The 17,288-nt window shown below is 39.2% G+C and overlaps 2 protein-coding genes across 4 annotated transcripts; both read left to right on the top strand.

Moving 5' to 3' along the window:
- Window positions 1-763: 763 nt before the first annotated feature.
- On the top strand, window positions 764-10,606 carry LOC110800784 (protein cornichon homolog 1). Of its 3 annotated transcripts, none has more exons than XM_022006108.2 (5): window positions 765-1,026; window positions 1,136-1,317; window positions 8,574-8,696; window positions 9,806-9,915; window positions 10,015-10,606. In XM_022006108.2, exons 1-4 carry the CDS (start codon window positions 952-954, stop codon window positions 9,873-9,875), a joined length of 450 nt encoding a protein of 149 aa, XP_021861800.1. In that variant the 5' UTR covers window positions 765-951; the 3' UTR covers window positions 9,876-9,915; window positions 10,015-10,606. The 3 variants fall into 3 exon arrangements, with proteins under 3 accessions (XP_021861798.1, XP_021861800.1, XP_021861799.1); XM_022006107.2 differs by having other exon boundaries at window positions 766-1,026; window positions 9,806-9,911; XM_022006106.2 differs by lacking the exons at window positions 9,806-9,915; window positions 10,015-10,606 and adding an exon at window positions 9,010-9,345 and having other exon boundaries at window positions 764-1,026.
- A 2,358-nt stretch (window positions 10,607-12,964) lies between these two features.
- LOC130468951 (uncharacterized) lies at window positions 12,965-14,649 on the top strand. The gene is made up of 4 exons (XM_056837999.1): window positions 12,965-13,715; window positions 13,798-14,176; window positions 14,256-14,439; window positions 14,518-14,649. The coding sequence occupies exons 1-3, from the start codon at window positions 13,563-13,565 to the stop codon at window positions 14,378-14,380; spliced, it is 657 nt and encodes a 218-aa protein (XP_056693977.1). The 5' UTR covers window positions 12,965-13,562; the 3' UTR covers window positions 14,381-14,439; window positions 14,518-14,649.
- Window positions 14,650-17,288: the final 2,639 nt, after the last annotated feature.

Genomic DNA, 17,288 nt, shown 5'->3' with positions numbered 1-17,288 from the left:
CTCCTCATCGCACTCATTATTTCACGAGGGATGATATATTGTTGGGGGATAGTGGGCAAATGCCATACCTAGGGGTAAAATGATACTTTCACGTAATATGTTGAAAAGTCAAACAAAGTACTAAAATATCAGCAACAAAAACATTATTTTAATAAGACAATGACAATATTTATACATCAATGACAATTTATACAATCGTTGACAGCTCTTTTACCCATTCTTTTAAGTGTTCCCATTGCATTTCCTTATTTTTTTGAGTGGGTATACAGATTTTAATGCAACAATAACAATATTTATACAACAACGATAATATTTATACAAACGTTGAAAGTGGATAGCAAGTAAGTGTGGTCTACTCTTTTCCAACCCATTCATTTAAGTGTGGTCCACCATTTACCAATTTTTTTTCAATTACTTTGTTTTGGGTGGATATAGGCACGGTGCATGTAATATGTAGTCATAGAAGCCCATGTCCCCAGCTATTAATCTTACCTATTATTTCATCGCCATTACAGAAAAAATTTCTAAACTTAATTGTCGAAATATGCCAATCAAGTAACATTCTCGTAAATATAATGAACTAATATACAATCTAAAAATTGCATATACAATCTATTTGATATTTTAAAAAATAAAAATAAAAGAAAATAACTTTAATATAAAATAATATTGTATATTTAATATTTTAAATGGTATGTTTTGACAATTTATTTACAAAAATACCCAACATGCGATTTGCTCGCCAATAATAGAAATTGACCGGGCGGAGCTGCAACTGCGGTTGAACTTACAACCGAACTGTAACGGAAAAACATTCTCTCTTCTGCTGCAATTTCCACCTCCTTTTCTCCGCATACTTTCCCAATTTTCTCTTCTGCAACTTTTCCCCCTCCTCACTATCATCACTTCAAGCCCCAATTAAGTTGTTCAGTATCAATCTTCACTGAAACCATGCATTGGGACTTAATCTTATGGCTAATTTCCCTAATCTCCAACATCGTTCTCCTCGTTCTCCTCATCTACCAGGTTTACTCCGATTTCTGTAAACCCTAATTCTCCAACTTTTGATGTTGCCCAAGTTTTCTTTAATTTTAGTGCTTATTTTAATACATTGTGAATTTGCGATTTATGTTAGCTGATATGTTTGTCGGATTTGGAGGCGGATTATATGAATCCATACGAAACGGCAGCGAATATCAATTCTTTGATTTTACCAGAGTTTGGATTGCAGGCAGCTTTCTGTGCTCTTTTTCTTGTTACAGGCCATTTCTTCATGTTTCTCGTCACTCTTCCTGTCGCCATTTATCATGCAAGATTGTAAGTACCACTTAAGTTGGTTCCGTATTTATATCTGATTTTTAATGAGTGGTTGTTGTTATGCTTTTGTTTTATTGGTAGTTTAACTTCATGTTTTGGATTGTATTTGTTAAAATATACCCTAGAATATAGGGTATGGTGGGAGGTGTGGGGCGGAACTGAACAGCTGAAGGGGTTTTCGTAAGAGCAGGGTTCATGATGGACAGTGCACAGGTTAGTGCGTTTGGAAGACTTGTTGTGGATTGTAAGTTTTCGTTAGGGTTATAAAATGAGTATAATTGCCGAATATCTAATTGGGATTTACTGAGGAGGTGAGGGGGCGAAACGGCTGAAGGAGATTTGTAAAAGCGGAGTTGATGGTTAAAAAGTGGGTAGGTTCAAGTTCATTTGGAAGACATGATGTGGTTATTAATTTTCTTTAGGTTTTATGAATGACTAGAATTGCCGAATATCCAAGTATCCAACTGGACTTGGCTAAGAAGGTGAGGGGGTGGGGGACTGTAGAAGGGGGTTCCGTTAGAGCAAAGTTAATAGATGGACAATGCACACGAAGTTGATAGATGGACAATGCACAATTAAGTGTGTTTGGAAGACTTGGTGTGGTTTATTAATTTTCTTTAAGGTTTATCAATGAGTAGAATTGTTAATAATCTGTTGGTCATGCCAAGGAGTTTATGTGTTGGGTTCTATGTTGATGAGTGACAAGTGAGACTCGAGTTTGATTTTGGTTTTACACCCGGTTCAGTTGCATAAGTTTTGACATATATTATATATACACTTATACTACGTAAGAATGAAGACGGAATATTTTGTCACTACTAAAGTGTGGATTAATGATTAAAAGGCTATTTTCTTGAGGATTTTTTGGTGGGTGCATGGGGATGTTCCTGACGTATATCGACTTACCATGTGGTAAAACCTAGAACAAAAAAAAAGATAAATATACCTACGATGGACTATCTTTTAAAATCAAATATGGCCTGTTTGTTTGATGTTCGAGTTAGTGGTAGGTATGATTCTATATTGACAAGGGAAAAAAGGATTGAGGATGACATGATTGATTATGCCCTCAGTAGTAATAGAGGAATAGAGGAATAGAGAGTACAATTAAGCTTGGTGCTAGCTTAAGTCAAAATTGTTGATTGTATGCGGGATCCCCTTAGATGATCTAGGCCGCACGCACGCTACACTAATTTTGATAGTGCATGGGGGTGATCTTGATGTATATCTTTTGTATACATGTATAGCCTTTCTGTACAAGTTGACATCAATGCAATTTTGAACTTTTAAAGTTAAATCGGTTCAGTGTATGCTACTATGCTAGCATACGATAGGGAAAAGCGCCTTTTTATTTGCCTAAGGGAGGTGATGTGTGCAATTTCATGGTTCTTCTTATATTAGTGTTTGTGTGTCGTTTCTTTTAGCTAGCACGTTTTTTACACTGATTTGGTGTGGGTTTTTCGTGGTTTTAACTCCTGGTTCAGTCAAGAATTGGTTTTCATGCATTTCAATTCTCAACTCGTTTAGGATTTGCCTTTTGTCATTTTCAATCCCTACTTTGTTTAGAATTTGTTTTTAGTTTTCTCGTTCCTAATTAAGTCATGATTTGTTTTTCATTTCCTAGTTTCTTTAAGATTTTTTTTGTTTATGGGTCAAAGTTTGACTTGATCGAGACTTGTTTTAGGTTTCTTTTGATGCGTGTTTTAGTAGTCATATAATTCTTTTTGACATGAGTTTGTAAGCCTATTTAAAGGCCACAAAATTATGAAGAAAAGAAAAGAGTTTTGTTGAGAATTATTATTCTTATTTATGAGCTTTGCTATCACAGGTTAAGTTAAAAACCAAACACAAACCATGAATTTTGTGCCCTCAATAACGCGACTATTGAGATCTATCTAATGATTTCCATCCTTCACCTTATCCCACGTCCATAATCCATCTGAGTTCTGAGTTCTTAGTTCTGAGTTCTTAGTTCTGAGTTCTTGTTCGTTTGATTCAATTTCAAATTTGTTACTTTGTTTCATAAAAATCGTTGTTTGGATCTCTTTTTGTTGAGTGCACTTTTTCTTTGAGTGGTCTGATACCAATTGATGTGAACTTAAAGGGTAAAAACTTTCACTCAAGGAATACAGATCCAAACAACGATTCTTTTGTGATAGGATTTGATTAACGTTTTTGTTGATTTTGTCTTGTAAGATTTGTAACTCCTCCAATAACTAGTTTGAGAAGAGCCCTCCTCCACTCCCCTATGCACGGGTTCTAAGGACATTTAAGGTTCCAACGATTCTTTTGTGATAGGATTTGATTAACGTTTTTGTTGATTTTGTCTTGTAAGATTTGTAACTCCTCCAATAACTAGTTTGAGAAGAGCCCTCCTCCACTCCCCTATGCACGGGTTCTAAGGACATTTAAGGTTCCAAAGAAAGTGAATGCTGTAAAAGTTATTGTTTGAGTGACAATGATGGATACATACAATCAACTCCAAATTGTACATCTAGAGATCAATTAGATTTATCTCCAAAGTGTTCACTATATGTTGTAAAATTGGCAATAAAGGTTGATATTTAACTATTCATTGAAAGTTGGGCACTTCTTTGCAGCAGACATTTTTCTTTTGCAATGGACAGGGAATTTTGGAACTTTTTGACTATACAGAACACATGGTTTAAAATATTACACAGAAGCCCATCAGAGCCATTTTTTTTTGGCGAAGTATACCCTCTACATTTTTATAAAAATTCCAAAAAAGTTTGTTTCTTACTATGGACAACTTCCATTTTTGAAAATAAAAAAATGATTTAATCCCCATCTTTGCATAATCTGTACTCCCTAAGGCATGCAAAAGTTGATGCGAGTCCATAAGAAAAATGCGGTTAGCTGAATTCAGCTTATCCGCATTGTTAAAAGCGTGGGTCCACCCTGTATGTGAAGTAGTGATAATGTGAATACCTTCAGTGGCGGAACCAATTTTTTTTATTATGGGGGCCAATATCAAATAGTTAAGTTAAACTTAATTTTAAAAATATGTATGAATGTATGATGTGTGATTAGTGGATTACCCTGTTTTCTGAAAAACAAAAGAAATTAGGAATGAAATTAAAAAAAAAATTGCATTGGCAAGAATCGAACATCAGTCATCAGTCCAAGACATCTGTATTACCAGATTTTCTTTCGTTGTTGTTGCAAATTTGCAATTTCGATTAGTCTCTTACTGGTTTGAATCTCGATACGGATGAGTATCCAAGTAGCAAGTAGAACAAACTTCTTCTACATTTGTTATTTTTGGACATTATTGGCTTATTGAATGGATTGTGGATAGTCGGATAAACTTACATTTTTGCATCAATTTTAAAATTTTGACGAGTGTTCAGGAATAAAATTAAAATGCTTCTCAGTGGGGGTTTTATGTTCTGTCAAAGACAGAATAAAGTTGCCAAGTTGGTGTTCAGACTTCAGAATCATCAAACTGCACTTTATCACTCTTCTTACCACCAGATGCTCCTCTGCCTCTATGATATTACAGTGCTTCAATTGTCGTTACGTTGTGCTACTCTTCCGGTCCTACCTCATATCTTCAGCTTGTTTTGAATATCTGCGTATTATGTCTAATCACGGCTCTCATTTTGAGATGTCATTGCTGCAGATATTTGGATCACTTTAGATGAGTTGTGCAAATATCAATCTTTTCACCATTTCAAGTCTTGTTCTTCGGCTCTTCCCTTAGCTTTAAAAAGTGCGCCAAGGCGCAAGGCGCAGTAAGGTGCGGGAGCTGGCGCATGTCAGCAGACCTACATAAGGCTCGCACCTGTGCTCGTTTTTCTGGGCTCTAGACGCAAGCCTTCTGTGAATAACTGATGTGTAATATATATATTTTTTTTTTGAAAAAACAACACGTGAGTTTGCAACAGCCATTCACTTTAATACCTGAGGAGAGAGAAACCCCAAAATCCCTAATTCCATTCAAACATACTATTAATGAAAAGAGGAAAGAGAAATATGTTGTATTTGGGGTGTTTGTTTGTGGGAGTTTAAAGGTGGGAATGGGATTTTTTAATCCCATGTTTGTTTGAGGGGATTGAGAATAAGAGGTGCGAATTAGATTGGGTATACATCCCTTCTATTAAGGATTCAATACTGGGGGGATTGGTATTAGGGGATGAGAATGAAATTGGAGCAAGACACCCTTTTACCCTTAATAAAACTAAAGAAGAGAGTATAATACTAATGGTAACTTTGTAAATTTCCCAATATATTCCCAACACTTACTAAACAAAGCAATTACCATATTTTTACTAATTGCCAACTACCAATCCCCATCCCACCACTTAATCCCCAAACGGGATTCCCACATACTAAACACAACGCCCCCTGAAAGGAATAATTTGAAAACCAGAGGTATGAAATTTCTTCTATCTCCTTCGTCTTCCTTTTCTCTCCTTCTTCTTCTTCTCTCTTTCTCTTTCTCTCTCTCTTTCTCTTTCTCTTTCTCTTTCTCTCTCTCATTTCCATTTTTTCTTTATCTCTTTGGATCTGGAAGTCGGCTCACTAACTCTGCCTGGGGTGAGGACACCTAATGAAGAAGCTGTGGCTGGCAAAAAATGGATGCCTAGTCCCACCTTCTCTTCATTCCACTATTTTTTTATTCTCCTTTTTTTTAAATTTTTTATTGTGACTTTGTCAGCACACTCATTAACTAGAGGAGAGTGCAGAATCGTGAAGGGCTCTGTTTTTTATTCAAAACACTTTTAATTTTAATCGTGAAGCCTTCCCCCTCTTATTTTTTATTCAAAACACTTTTAGTTTTACTCTCACTACATTTTACCCGTGCTGTGAGACAACAAGCATTAATTACCTTCTGTGCAGAAAAATAAGTACCACAAATAAAGAAAATAGAAGTTCTATAAAAAAGTGAACCTGCTCCTGTTCCTTGCGCCTGGATTCCAGGGACCCTTTGCACCTTTGTGCGCCTTGCACCTTTTGAAACGAAGGCTCTTTCAAAACTTTTGTCTTTGTATTCCATTCCAAAACAAGGAGAGGGTGCCCAGAGTGGTACATGATACTACGGCAGAGTGAGTGAGTGAGTGTGTCTTAGGTGTAGCAACATTGATAATGTTGGACACCAGATTAGTTGAGTGTGTATGAGTAGCATACATGTCAAGTATAGGTACACATAGCATGTGCGTGGATTTGTGGATATATTTTGCATTTTCATGCACAGATTTTAACGTAGGCCTTTTTCTTTATTGTGTCAGAACTTCTGAGTGTCCCACTGGTTCTCAGTGTTCCCGTGGGAGATGAATTATGTATTAGAGGTTTACTATCAATTTCTAATGCGTAAATCAAGAGCAAGAATCATAAAAAAAAATCTCAGAGATTTTAAGTGGAAATCCCCAAGAAGACTTGGAAAAGTAGTTTCTGACTTTCTCCTCTTCATCAGTCCTCTTAAGCAAGTAGGCAAAGACGTGGATGGAGTTTGGGAAGGTTGATGTATGTTTTATTTGTGGTACCAATCTGGTGTAGATGTTGTGCAAGTTGTTTGATGAGAGAAGGATACGTCAGGATGACTCGATGACTCATGAAACTAAACCTGTAATACACTTACCATTTTCTGCAGTTTAAACATTTATATAGATCAGCTGTCCTTCAATTATCAGGTTTCGGTGGCTGTGGATGAAGTTGTTGGGATCAGGGGCTTATAAACTGTGCAATCAACAGTGTAATAATGCGGAATAATAGACAGGAAATGACAAATAAGAATCACAAAGAATACAAGAAGAATTAACGTGGAAAACCTCCTCTTTGGCAAATTTTTTTTTTTTAAAAGAAACCCACCAATTTGAACTACCACTATACTTTATTTTACTTTTGACAACAGCTAACTAAAAAGAACAGTTAAATGAAATTAGAAAAAGAAAGTAAACCTTGAGAAGCGCCTGTTGTGCTAGAGCATGTGCTTGATGAACTCGTTGACGCTCCACCTTGTGATCTGCACCATGAAAAAGCATTTCCTAAGCGTCTGATATCCTTTACTGTCCATAGCATGGACATTACAATCGAATCTTCCCCCAAAAGCTTATGAACCAGCTGATGATGATCAGTGAGAATAGCAATTCTTTGCAAACCAGCTTGCAGTGCTCAACGCATGCCAAAAAGGCAAGCTAATGTTTCATCCTGTAGCGCACTAGTTGTAGTTCCTGATGAAGCTCCACCCGAAATTCTTCCATCTATTCTCCGTTGATCTTCCCAAGCATTTCGCTTATTTTTTCCACTAGTATTGTTGCTATCTGATCGTCAGTGCCAGTATCGTTAGTGATAGCTCTGTAGAATCTAGGTGGGTTCACTGGGTCACTCTCCGAAGGATGGAGAAATTGCAGAGAGTTGCGGTCATCCTTCCTGAAAATTTCATGTTGATTAAGGCCTTTCTTAGTCAATGCGAATACCGAAGCAATGGTAGTGTTCCTTGACAACCAAAGTGCCCAAATGTGCCGATGAAGTAGACACTTCTAGGACTATTTTTCCCATTATGGCGTTGAAAGAGCCAGAAATAAAAAAGAAACCAATCTTAGAACTTATAGTTTTTGGCTAACCCCCAAAATTTATGTCTGATGGATTTATTACATTAGCCTTTTCTGATTTCTATATTTGACATTCTGGCATTGTTTGGTTTCGTTCTTGAGTTGCAGAAGTTATTTTCTTAATGAACTCTTGGTTGACAATATTATTGAAAAGAATATTGTGAGCAGTTCAGAGATCCAAAGGGTTATCTAAGTATGGAGTTTTTGCTTACAACCCCTCCCCCCCTTTATGGGATTTGTCTGATTGAAGACCACCCAAAAGTATCCACTTTATAGGATTGAACATCCAATTTTAGGAACAATGGTAGGAGTCTTTTAGAATTGCTCCATCTTTGGCACTTCTAAGCCTTTCCCTTGTTTAAAATTATATGAAAGAAGTCAAGAACTCAAAGATGATATTTCCATTGTCCTTATTTAATGTGTTGGTAAATGTCTAACTTGGCAATTTATAGATTCTAGGACTTGGGAGACACCTATTTAAATACGCATTCTGCCTCAGGAATTATCAAGATCTAGAACATTTCAAGCCGTGAGTGTTGTATGAAGATTGTATATTACCTGTTCTCTTTAAGAAAATGGCAAATGAACTGCAGAAAAGTTGAAGCAGAAGTATGAAACATCTTACTACTTTTGATATGAAAATGTGTCACTATTAACTCTTAAATTCCTACTAATATGCAGGTTTGCTAGGGGAGAGCATCTTGTAGACGTGACAGAGATTTTCAGAGCACTTAGTGTTGAGAAGAAACACCGGTTAATCAAGCTGGGCCTTTACTTATTGTTTTTCTTCTTGGTCATTTTCAGGTAATTGATTTATATATATGTATACGTGTGTGTGCTCCCATATGCCTGCGTTCTGCCTAATATCTACTCTCTCTGTCCCTTTTGTTTGCCACATTTTCCTTTTTGGGATGTCCCTAAAGAATTGCCCCATACTAAAATGACCTTGGGGGACCACAACTTTTTGGTCCCACCCCTTTGGTCTCTTATCAACTCCACCGAACCAAAATTTAAAAAGTAACTCAACCCCAATGGGGCAAACTAAAGGGCACGGAGGGAGTATTTTACAGCATGTTTAGATCAATTCTGAATGTTTTCTCTTGATATTTGGTCGTAGATTTCCGGCAGGCTCCATTTCCAGTTTGTCAATCTTCTCATCCAAGCATGGAGATTTAGATATCCGTTCCTCTTTTCTAGAGTTTTAGATATTTTCTGTTTAACGTGTAACCAATTTAGAGCGTTGTAAATTTGAACCTGAAAGAAAATCTTGGAATTTGCATCAGTTATATATTCTTTGTCCCGTCTCTAGGATCTTGCTCCACCCCCCTCTGTATTTTGTTAGGAACAAAGTTGCAATATTTTCATTCAACTTAAATGGATTAGGACAAACAAGAAGTTTTTTTTTTTAATGATTGGCTTCTGTATGGTAAATTGTAATGATGTTAATGTTTTCCTTGCCGTGCATCTTTTTATCATGAGCGGAAGTGTGAAAACAATAAAGTGCCAAGGAATCTACATGGTTCAAGATTTTTTGTGAATTTTGGATTTGTTGCATTGTTTACTTGATGCATATCTTTATGATGTTTTACGTGACCCAACCATTATCCTATCAATGTGCTTTGATCTACCTATATTTTACTAAGAAAACCCTCTTTTTAATAAGGAAGGTTACATTTTCTAGCAAAACAGCATTTAAATACTTGGTTTCCCTTTATTTTTTACTAAGAAAACCCTCTTTTTAATAAGGAAGGTTACATTTTCTAGCAAAACAGCATTTAAATACTTGGTTTCCCTTTATTTTTTGACCTTTGTTAAAAACAATTTCTCAGATGTTGGCAGGGGGTGGGCTTTATGTACTGTGTGTTTATTATGTTCATCTTGTTTTCTACCAATGATGAACTATAATTATGCAGGCTTGTGATAGCTATTTATAATTCATTAGCTGATGAAGAAGAAGCATTGCATGGATTTTGGGTGTTCTAGATCCCCAAGGTTTAAGCTCTATAATTGGTTTTCCCTGTGAGTATGTCTTTGGATTCTTTTTAACATGAATGTTCAGATACTTTCATTATAGACATAGATGTAAAGAAAAGAGTAACTGAAATTGCATTTTCTTGAACAGTTTTGACCTTTGGCTGTGCAAGTATCATTTTTGGGGCTCCATCAATATCTGAGTCAGTGAAGGCTGTGACTAACAGAGAAGCGGCGTGTCATAATCATGGCCACTGAAATGGTAAAAATGATGCCTTTTCATGTCATGTTAAAAAGATGACTACACTATTTATGGAATGGGAATCTGGCATCTAAGTTGCTTATAGTATTATCTAAGAAGCCCTTTGTAGTTTGGGTTGAGCGAGAAAGGTTGTTATTTGGTTGTTCCAGTAATGGTGTTTGTTGATGCGACATGTTTTGCTGCTTCTTGTTGATTTGCTAGTTAAAACCTGTAATAGCCTCAAGTTGTGAGGTAGTATGAATGATGTCGAAACCTAACTAGAGCATAAAGTTTTGGGGCCTCCGAAAGTAGGAAGATTTTCATGGAGTTTGTACTGTTGTAGGATGTGGACTAAAAAGCTTTTTAGGGGCTGACAGTAGAATTTAAGGTTCACAGAGAAGAGAGGCATGCTATGTAGAAATGGACGTGACATTCTTGTGCAATTCCCATGTGATGCTGTGTCCAGTTTCTCATAATTTCATGATTTTTTAAAATTTGATTATTGATCTTTTGATTCTTATTTCCCCATCCATATAACCATTAATTAGATAATGATAACAAAAAAAGTAGATTTTTTATTAAAAAAAAGGACATGATCTTTTTGCATTAATGAACCGTATATAGAATATAGATAAATGTTTGTGTGAATAAGTTCATTTTTTGAGCTCTTTTAAGTTCTTGGTAGTTTCAGGCTTTCTGCATTATTACTACTGTCTAAATTTCACTGTTTGGTTTCAAATGACACTGAGAAATTCAAACTTTATAGTAACTGTTGTTTTGCCTTGATTATTGCCAGCTTGAGTAATAGTGACCTTATTTTGGCATTTGCTGCTAAATACAACCTCCCCCTTTTCTCCCAAACAAATGTACTACAACTACTTTGTAAGAGCTAGCCTCTTGTGCTAGGAAAGCAGTCTAGCGTTTTTGTATTGACATAAAAAGAAAAGAAAAAAAAAAACTACTCTGTAAGACTGTACGAGTACCGCTTAATGAATGACCATGTCGATGTAGAGGGTTGATGGTGGGAGGTTAAACGCGGTACTTTAGACATGATTTTCCATTAAGGCTCCGTTTGGTAAGGCGTAAAACGTTTTCATTGTAAAATGATTTTCCATGGAAAACATTTTTCAAGGGAAAACACAATTATAAACTAGTTCCATGGAAAACATTTTTCAAGGGAAAACACAATTATAAACTAGTTCCATGGAAAATATTTTTCAAGGAAAAACACAATTATAAACTAGTTTTTCTCTGTTTGGTACGTTAAAGGAAAATGGGAGAAGATGGTGAAGATTGAGGGGAAGAAAGGAGAGGGAGTTAAGGAGGAAAGAAGGAAAAATGGTTTTCCCTCCTTTTCAAATGGAAAAGGGTTTTCCACCTTTGAGGAGTCATAGAAAATTGTTTTCCATCCCTTACCCAACCAAACAACTTAAAATGATTGTAAAGGGAAAAATCATTTTCCATGAAAACTGTTGTGGGATCTTTTACGGTGCTGACGTGACACGCGTTCCTCGGAGGTATCAAGTATGACCTGACACGAACTTCTGGCAACCTGCAAAACAAGAATATTCCCGTAGGAATATTCCCTCCGATGCTTAAGTAAGTATAAGCTAGAGAGATAAATAATTTGTAGAGAGAAGGCAGAGCAAAGGTAAGTTTTGGTTGGTGGGAATGAATTGAATTCCCTTTACCTAGGGATCTACACTAATTATAGTGCTAGGGTTTCTCGGGAACTGATCCTGCATGATTGAGTGTTTATGCAAGATCAGTACACGTGTCCTGCTAAGTTTTTTGGAGGCTTGGTTTGGACCAAGTGGGCCTCTTAATCGTTTGGGCCTTGGCCCTGTGAAGTTGAAAAAAGCCCGTTGGCGGGCTTTTGGGCCTTCTTTCTGGGCTTTAATAGTTCAGTCAGGTGACATTCTTTTAGGCCACATCATTTGCCCCTCAAGGAGGATGCCCCTTGTCCCTGTGGGGTAGGCTGCTTGATCGGAGGGAGCGCCACGTGTGATGGCTTTCCAGAGCTTAGATTTTCCTTTAAAAGCTTCAGTACCTCTTTCATTTTTCTTTTGTTACTTCAGAGCAATTTTCTTAGAGAGAGAAAGCAAATTTCGTTCTGCCAAAGATCTGCTTGTGCTTGCGCTTGAGTGTTCTTGGATTCGTTGTCCAGTGTTCTTGAGGGTTTAGAGGACTTGTCAAGACTTCTCCTCGGTTTGATCATTTTCTGGTAAGTTCTCTATCAAAACTTTATTTTTTGTATGCTTGTGGGACCTCTCTTGTTTATTGTTTATAGTGTTCTGTGGAGGCGTCTTGGGGGTTATGACGCCCATCTCTTTCATTCCTTTGCTAAAGTCAGACGTCGTGTCCCTTATGCAGGACGGCATGGCTCGAATTAGACAAACAGCCAACGTGAGTGTATGGGCTGCACCGCGAGAGGGGGACGATATGGTTCCTTTTTCGAACCCGTCCCAAGGAAGTAGGAGTGGATTCCGCTCCTCCCGTAATACAGGAGACGGGGCCATAAGAACGGCACATTCCCCTAGAAGAAGGAAGAATGTGGCATGCTGTCCCCGCGTTTCACGCGAGGATTTTGAAGATGACTCCTCTAGCTCTTCAGACGAGGAGTTTGCAAAAAACCTTCCTCCCATGGTCCGGGGAAAGGAGGACGTCAATCTATTTCCTTCCGATATCTTTCCCAGCATGAAATGGCTGAGGTACCTGAGGGAGCAGAGACGTGACTTTAAGCGCTTCTGCCCCCAGGTTTTAGTCTTAGGAGCCCTCGACCCCATGACTCCGTGGACCAACTCTCCCAGGGAGAGGTAGCTGTTTATACTGCTGCCTTTAGGTTGGGTCTTAGATTTCCTTTGCACCCCTTTGTGATGGACGTTTTGGAGGGGTATGACATTGCCTTGCTCAATTGACGCCTAACTCCTGGGCAAACGTTTTTGGTTTTATTGCCAAGTGTGCTTTGAGCGGCGTCACCCCTTCCTTTCCTGCTTTCCTTCGTCTCGTAGTCATTGCCCCTTCTTCTCGTTCTCCCCAGGGGTGGTTCACCCTTTACAACCGTTTGGGATATAAGACGGTGGTGGGTAAGACTTCTAGTTGGGTTTGGTGGAGGAAGAAGTGGTCTATTGTTCGAATGGAAGACATCTCTCTTTCTAGACGTCTTACTAGGAGGAATCGTCGGCCCCGCTATTTGTCTAAAGCTGACGCCTACCCTCGCCTTTCGTCCAGAGAGTGGGGACTAGTGAAGCCCTTGTTCCAGGCCGAGATGTATCGGCTGTCGTCAAAGAGCCATGCCTGGGTGCCTAATGCTTGGCTTCCCCATGTCGGCCAGTTCACCAATATAGTCTTTCTTTTGGCCGTTGGTCTTTGTTCCTATTTGAGTAGAGGTAGTTCCCCATAGATTTTCACTTTTTTTTTTTTTTTTTTTACTAACCCTTGGCTTTGTAGGTTCTGCCATGGATCTCCTATCCTCTGAAGACAAGGGTGTAGTGGAAGTACCTGCTTGGCTGTCCGAGGTGTACACTGAGGACATTCTCAAGGCCGTGGAGGCCAAGAAAAAGGACTCCTCCAAGAAGTCCAACGAGGGTGCCTCTGGTGACGTCGCCAAGGTAATTTTTATCTATTATTTTTAAGTTTTTGCCTCTGTTCGTTCCTGATCATGATTTGGTCGCTGACTTCCTTCATCTTTAGGAACCCACTTTGCCAGCTACGAAGAAGCGTCATGCATCTTCGACGGAGGCTCCTAAGCCAAAACGGCCCTTCTTTAAGAAGATGGGTACGGCCGATGCTGGCACAAAGCCGTCGGTATCAAAACCGTCCGCTCCCCTAGCTGAGGGAGAGGTTCTTCCTACCCAGACGTTCATTCCTCCTCCTGAGCAAAAGGAGGTCCCTTCCCAGGCGGACATCGAAAGGGATTTTGCTGCCGGAGCAGCTGCTAACGAAGTAGCAGTCGAACAGGCTGAGGCTGCTGACGCCACCACCTCGTCCAAGGAGGACAAGGGTAAAGGCAAGGAAGCTGAGGCTCCTTCTACTGATAATGCCTCTACTTCTCCTGTAGCTTCGCCAATTGGTTAGTGTTTCTGTACTCTAAATCTGTCGTGTCAAGTTGGGATTTCCACGATGTTTGATAATCTTGGCGTTTGGTTTAGTTGAGATGTTCAAGCGGATGCGGTGGGCCGAGGTGGGGAGCATCCCCCTTCTGCCGGTTTTAGCTCAGAGGCGAAGGATAAGATCCTTGCGGACGTGTATGCGGCCATCCCTGAGGAATATGTGAGGTCACTCCCCGGGATTGACTTGGGATTCTTTGGGTCCATTTAGTCCCTCGTCCTTGATGTGAGACACTTACTCCTGGATCTTTGTAGTTATGATTATATATGTACGTTATTTTTAATCCTATGTTGTCTTTGGCAGCTTTTTATTCGCTGTGCCGAGAGTAGGAACTATCGCTTTGATATGCATATGAGATGCTCAAGCACAAGGACCAGATCGAGAATCATGAGCAGTATGCTGAGAAAACGGCCAGATTGATCAACTTGGACGCGGACAAGAAGATCAAATCCAAGACGGAATCTCTGAGAAAGGCCGAGGAGGACGCCGAGAAGTATAAAGAGAAGTTGCTGGAGCATGAGGAGCGACTGACCGTGTTGAGAAAGGAGTACTCTTCCGTCTCGGAGCGGGTGACTAATTTCTCTTCCAAGGTGAGCGTTCTTGAGGGTCAGCTCAAGACCATGCAGGGGAAGATTGAGGCCGTGCGCAAGGAGGCTGCCAGCTCTTTCAAGTTGGGCGAGGAGTCCATCTTTGAGAGTGCCCAAAAGGCGTTGGATCAGTCTATGGACGGGAAAGACTTTTCCTGGTTCAAACGCCGTATCTCCCATCAGATAGCCGTTTCGACGCTAGACGCCTAGGCCTAGATCCCCCTGAGTTCGTCAGTGACGGAGAGGAGGACATGGAGGAAGACGAGGTGAATGATAGGTTATGATACATATGACACTACATAGATCATGCGGAAACAACCATTAACCCAGGACAACATATTATTTACACATAATCATATAGCATAATTTAGATGCATACTCTTTGTTGCGTGCCCTCCCTAGCTGCGCCCGAACCGAACAAGAACAAGTCTTTTAGGACTCCAAGTGTCGTCCCTCCGTAGATAGTCCACAACACGTCCAGATCCGCCTTAAGATTGACCAACTAGAATCGCCCTTAAGGTACTAGAAAATTTCGGCACTTTTGAGCAAGATGTGTGTTTGATTTTCTCTCAAAAAACTCACTTTTGAATACTTTGAAACTTGTGTATAAATTATGACCCCTAGGCCTTTATTTATAGAGTTATGGAAAAGGAATCGTAATCCTAGTAGGATGCGAATTAATTGGAATTAGAATCCTACATGAATTCTATTTAATTAATTTATCCAATTAGGAATAGAAATTTAATCATACACTGACTCTTGTAGATTCAGGAATCACGCATGAGCACAAACTCACACACACACGGCAGCCACAAGGGCTGCCCATGCGCGTGCGAGCAGCAGCCCGCGCAGCACGGCCCACGCAGCCGTGGCCCTTGGCGCGCGCTGGGCCTGCCTTGCGGCAGGCCTGGGCGCTGCCTTGGCTGGGCTTGTGGCGCGCATGCTTGCTGGGCGATGGCCCCGGCTTCGTGCTGGGCCTTCGTCCGGCAAGCCTCGTCCGATGCTAATTCGTACGATATGCTTCCGATTAAATTTCCATTTCCGGAATCTATTTCCGATACGAACAATATTTAATATTTCCGATTCCGGAATTAATTTCCGTTTCGAACAAATATTTAATATTTCCGTTTCCGGAATTATTTTCCGATTCCGGTAATATTTCCGATTCTGACAATATTTCCGTTTCCGGTAATATTTCCGATTCTGGTAATATTTCCATTTCCAATAATATTTTCCGATACGTACCATGTTTCCGTTTCCGGCAACATCTACGACTTGGATAATATTCATATTTCCGATACGATCCATATTTCCGTTTCCGGCAATATCATCGTTTCCGGAGTATTCATTTCTTGCCTGTGACGATCTTAGCTCCCACTGAAACCAAGATCCGTCGGTTCCGAATATTCATAGATGGAGTATTTAATGCCATTAAATACTTGATCCGTTTACGTACTATTTGTGTGACCCTACGGGTTCAGTCAAGAGTAAGCTGTGGATTAATATCATTAATTCCACTTGAACTGAAGCGGCCTCTAGCTAGGCATTCAGCTCACTTGATCTCACTGAATTATTAACTTGTTAATTAATACTGAACCGCATTTATTAGACTTAACATAGAATGCATACTTGGACCAAGGGCATTATTTCCTTCAGTCTCCCACTTGTCCTTAGGGACAAGTGTGCATTTCCTAATTCCTTTGTCGCTCGATGCTTGCTCTTGAACATAAGGTAAGAGTTGTCATCCTTATTATGTCCAGAGGTGTTCCTCGGTTTCAGAGTTCAACTGATCAAATAAACAGATAATCATAGCCTATGATTCATCCGAGCACGGCCATGCATTTCACAGTTTCTAGCTCTCCGAGTGGCCTTGTACAACTTTTAAGCATCTCATCCCGATTTATGGGAGGACAATCCCAATCTTGCGATCTTGAGATTAGACTTCGTTTGATAGGTGATTACCTGAGCGTTGCCTTTATAGCCTCCTTTTACGGTGCGACGGTTGGTCAACGTCAAAGCAACCAGTTCTCAAACAAGTAATCTCAAATCACTCAGGTGTTGAGGATTTAGTGTCTAATAATTTAATGAAATTTACTTATGACAGACTTTCATCTCTTACAGTAAAGTTTCATAGGTCTTGTCCGATACTAGTCTTCCCAAAGTAAGTATCTATGCAAATGATTATGACATTGCCATGTCCACATAGTTCAAGAAACAGAACTACTAGTCATCTTGCATTCTAATCGTCTAACGTTTTCTATGCGTCCAATTTTATAGAAAACTCCGATTAGGGACCATTTTCAACCTTTGACATTCAAGTTCACTTGATAGACATTTCTTAGTCACAGGACTGGTCCTGACAGTCTATCTTGAATATATCGTCAAATTGAAGGGACTCATCATTTAATAAACCACAAATTAAATGGAAAAATGAATTTCTTTCATTTATTGTGAATGATTAACCAATAATGTTTTACAAAGATTTAA

The sequence above is a fragment of the Spinacia oleracea genome, chromosome 3 (genome assembly GCF_020520425.1).
Source record: "Spinacia oleracea cultivar Varoflay chromosome 3, BTI_SOV_V1, whole genome shotgun sequence".
Classification (NCBI taxonomy): domain Eukaryota; kingdom Viridiplantae; phylum Streptophyta; class Magnoliopsida; order Caryophyllales; family Amaranthaceae; genus Spinacia; species Spinacia oleracea.
This window is presented reverse-complemented; position numbering and strand designations above follow the sequence as displayed.

Bases quoted from the DNA above. Each gene is read 5' to 3' on its own strand.
- LOC110800784 (XM_022006106.2), top strand. From the start codon at position 952: ATGCATTGGGACTTAATCTTATGGCTAATTTCCCTAATCTCCAACATC. The intron at 1,027-1,135 runs GTTTACTCCGAT...GATTTATGTTAG, and splicing joins TCGTTCTCCTCATCTACCAG to CTGATATGTTTGTCGGATTT. The intron at 8,697-9,009 runs GTAATTGATTTA...ATTTGGTCGTAG, and splicing joins TTCTTCTTGGTCATTTTCAG to ATTTCCGGCAGGCTCCATTT.
- LOC130468951 (XM_056837999.1), top strand. From the start codon at position 13,563: ATGGATCTCCTATCCTCTGAAGACAAGGGTGTAGTGGAAGTACCTGCT. The intron at 13,716-13,797 runs GTAATTTTTATC...CTTCATCTTTAG, and splicing joins CCTCTGGTGACGTCGCCAAG to GAACCCACTTTGCCAGCTAC. The intron at 14,177-14,255 runs GTTAGTGTTTCT...CGTTTGGTTTAG, and splicing joins TCCTGTAGCTTCGCCAATTG to TTGAGATGTTCAAGCGGATG.